The sequence below is a fragment of the Etheostoma spectabile genome, unplaced genomic scaffold (assembly GCF_008692095.1).
Source record: "Etheostoma spectabile isolate EspeVRDwgs_2016 unplaced genomic scaffold, UIUC_Espe_1.0 scaffold314, whole genome shotgun sequence".
Classification (NCBI taxonomy): Eukaryota; Metazoa; Chordata; class Actinopteri; order Perciformes; family Percidae; genus Etheostoma; species Etheostoma spectabile.
The window spans coordinates 741,570-744,275 of NW_022605583.1; the positions used below are offsets into that span (position 1 = coordinate 741,570).

A 2,706-nucleotide genomic window follows, 5' to 3' on the forward strand; every position below is an offset into this window, starting at 1 on the left:
GCAATATCTACATTACCCATTATCAGCAAACATTCATCCAATGTTCCAAACGCACATGCTGTTTCCTAATCTACTATCTATTTACTGATTTCATTTTAAAAACTAACTAGAAAACATTAGAGAACCCTTTTGCAATTATGCAAGCACATAACGTAATCTGAAACTGCTGCCCCGGTTAAAAAACAATGCAACTGATCCCAGCTGGTATTCTGTCTACAATGGAGAGCAATGGAAATCTTTAAGAGACCCCAAATGTTTGACCGGTAGTGTATTTCTGAATGAAACATGATGTTGGGTAGAGACCTGATTTTTCCTGAAATATTGTCATATGTTTTTAAAATCTATAATGTTCTTCATGCCTTAGGGGGCAAGGTGTTTCAGTGAGGGGTTGGATTTTGTTACAAAGACAGAAAATCAATTTCTACAATGATAGATAGTGGAACAATTCACAAGGTATAGGCACTACTAGTTAATACTTTAGTACTTTTATACTGTGATACTATTACGGGATGATGGTTTTAAAGAGAATCCGGTTTATTGCAAAGTAGGTTTTCACATTGAAGAAATTTGGCTTTAGTGTTTTTGTGCAAGAGAAAAAGTAAAAAGTGCAAAGTCAGGAAACATGAAAGTAGAATGGAAGAATTTAATAAGAAAATGTGGATATAATGTAGCATCTTGGACTAAAAGAGTTAAGTGAGCTCTTAACACTTGATGAATCTCTGCTGCGGGCATTTTAATCTCACACATTTTGTAAACGCTGTTTAATTTCAAGTTAGCAAAGCTGAAGTATGAACAGAATTTCTCTTCCACTATTACCACGCTATGAACACAAATGTAGGGGAGTTTTGGGGCCACGCTTAGGACTGAATATATTAGACTAATTTTATTTTTATTTTTTTTAATTTTAATCTGTTTATTGATCCCCTATGGGGAAATTACAATTTACACTCTGTGTCCACACTTGGTTAGTTTTACACACAGTCTTGAACTACACACACACACGCTCAGGATCTGTACATGCACTAATGGAGAGATGTCAGAGTGAGTGGGCTGCCAGCCGAACCAGCGCCCTGAGCGGGTGGGGGGGGGTACGGTGCCTTGCTCAACAGCACCTGGCAGTGCCCAGGGGGTGAAGTGGCATCTCTCCAGCCACCAATCCACACTCCGTACTTTTGGTCCATACGGGGGACTTGACCCAGTGACCCTCCGGTTCCCAACCCAACCCCCTACGGACTGAGCTACTGCCACCCCCAAAAGATTAAAAGAAGACTAAAGATTTATGACGAAATAATGTTACTGCATTGGCGGAAATTTAATATTTTCCCCACTGAGAACCAATAAGATTGTTTCACCGCATCATTTAAACCCAAGGCTGCTGTTATTAGGATGAGGCTGTCCATTTGAACAGAGCTGTCCTCCACAAACTATGTTAATGGAGATAATAGTACCCATGGCAGGCATGCCAGACCCAGGAGTGCCGCCCAGCCTTCGGCTTGAAGTCCGCCCGGCCGATGTTGTGGATCTGGGAGGAGAAGCGCAGCAGGCGTCGGTGTCCGTAGGGCCAGTTGGCCTTGGCTGCAGACTTTGACAGGCAGTCCTCCTCGGCAGCACAGTAGAGCATGTGTAAAGGACGATCCTCGATGTAAACTGTCTGCTGGACCAGAGGGGCGTTTAGGACCAGGTCAGAGGCCGCTGCGTACACGGGTAGAAGTAGAATTTGGCTTGAGCTGCATTCCTCATATTATAATGCAGTGGTGAAATGTAACTGAGTACATTTACTCAAGCATGTACATCTTTTTATACAATTTATTGAACACATTACACACAGGCCTGAAATACACACATGCTCAGTACACATCAATGCACAATTGGAGATATGTCAGAGTGAGGGCACTGGACAGGCGACCAAAACAGTCGGGGGTTCAGTGCCTTGCTCAACAGCTTCCCGCAGACTGAGCTACTGCCACCCCTTGCCAGTATGTAATAAATCCTACTAATGCATATTTTCACTATCATCACAATACTGCTTTGACTGGTGATTATTAATTCACAACAGTGATGACAATGTTGACTAAAAACATAATTTTACTTACTAAATTCTTCTTACAATTACTCACATTATCAGAAAAAATGGCAGGAAGCTCAGCAGAAGGAAATTTTAAGACAGAGCCGCCCTCTAAAGGCGCTGACACACCAACCCGATTATCGGCCGTCAGACAGTCTGGCGAGGTCGGTGACATGAGTCTGTTCGGTGTGTTCAGTGCCATCGTCAGTCGGAGGACCCGCCGGCCTTCAATTGGGCCGATTTGACATGTTAAATTGAAAGGCGGGCAGTCTCAGACTCAATGACCAATCTGATTGGTGGAGTGCTAACCTAGGAAATGACGAGCGGGATGAGCGAGACTAGAGTCTCTCAAAATCTGATGAAAATCTTTTAAACTGACCTTTATTGATCTGAAATGAATACAGATTCAGAAACAAGTTTCGGTGAACTATTTTCATAAAATATGAGATTGTATACAAAACAAGTTGCCATTATGGTCTGGCTTTAAAATTCTGGAGAAGCCAGACCCACGTGACGCATTCGTCCAATCAGCTGCCGTTTTTCAGTTTTTGGACGACAATACAGATTAGCGCCGCCTGCTGTTATGTAAATGTGCTGTATTTATATAGCGCTTTTCCAGTCTTAACAACTGCTCAAAGCGC

General features: G+C 42.6%; 1 protein-coding gene across 1 annotated transcript in view; it reads right to left on the reverse strand.

The window, feature by feature from the left end:
* Window positions 1–2,706, reverse strand: part of loxl3b (lysyl oxidase-like 3b) — a gene marked incomplete in the record, with an annotated part of 30,220 nt that overhangs the window by 3,478 nt on the left and 24,036 nt on the right. Inside the window, 1 exon segment of the mRNA XM_032511056.1 lies at window positions 1,449–1,692. Coding sequence (XP_032366947.1) covers window positions 1,449–1,692 — 244 coding nt within the window.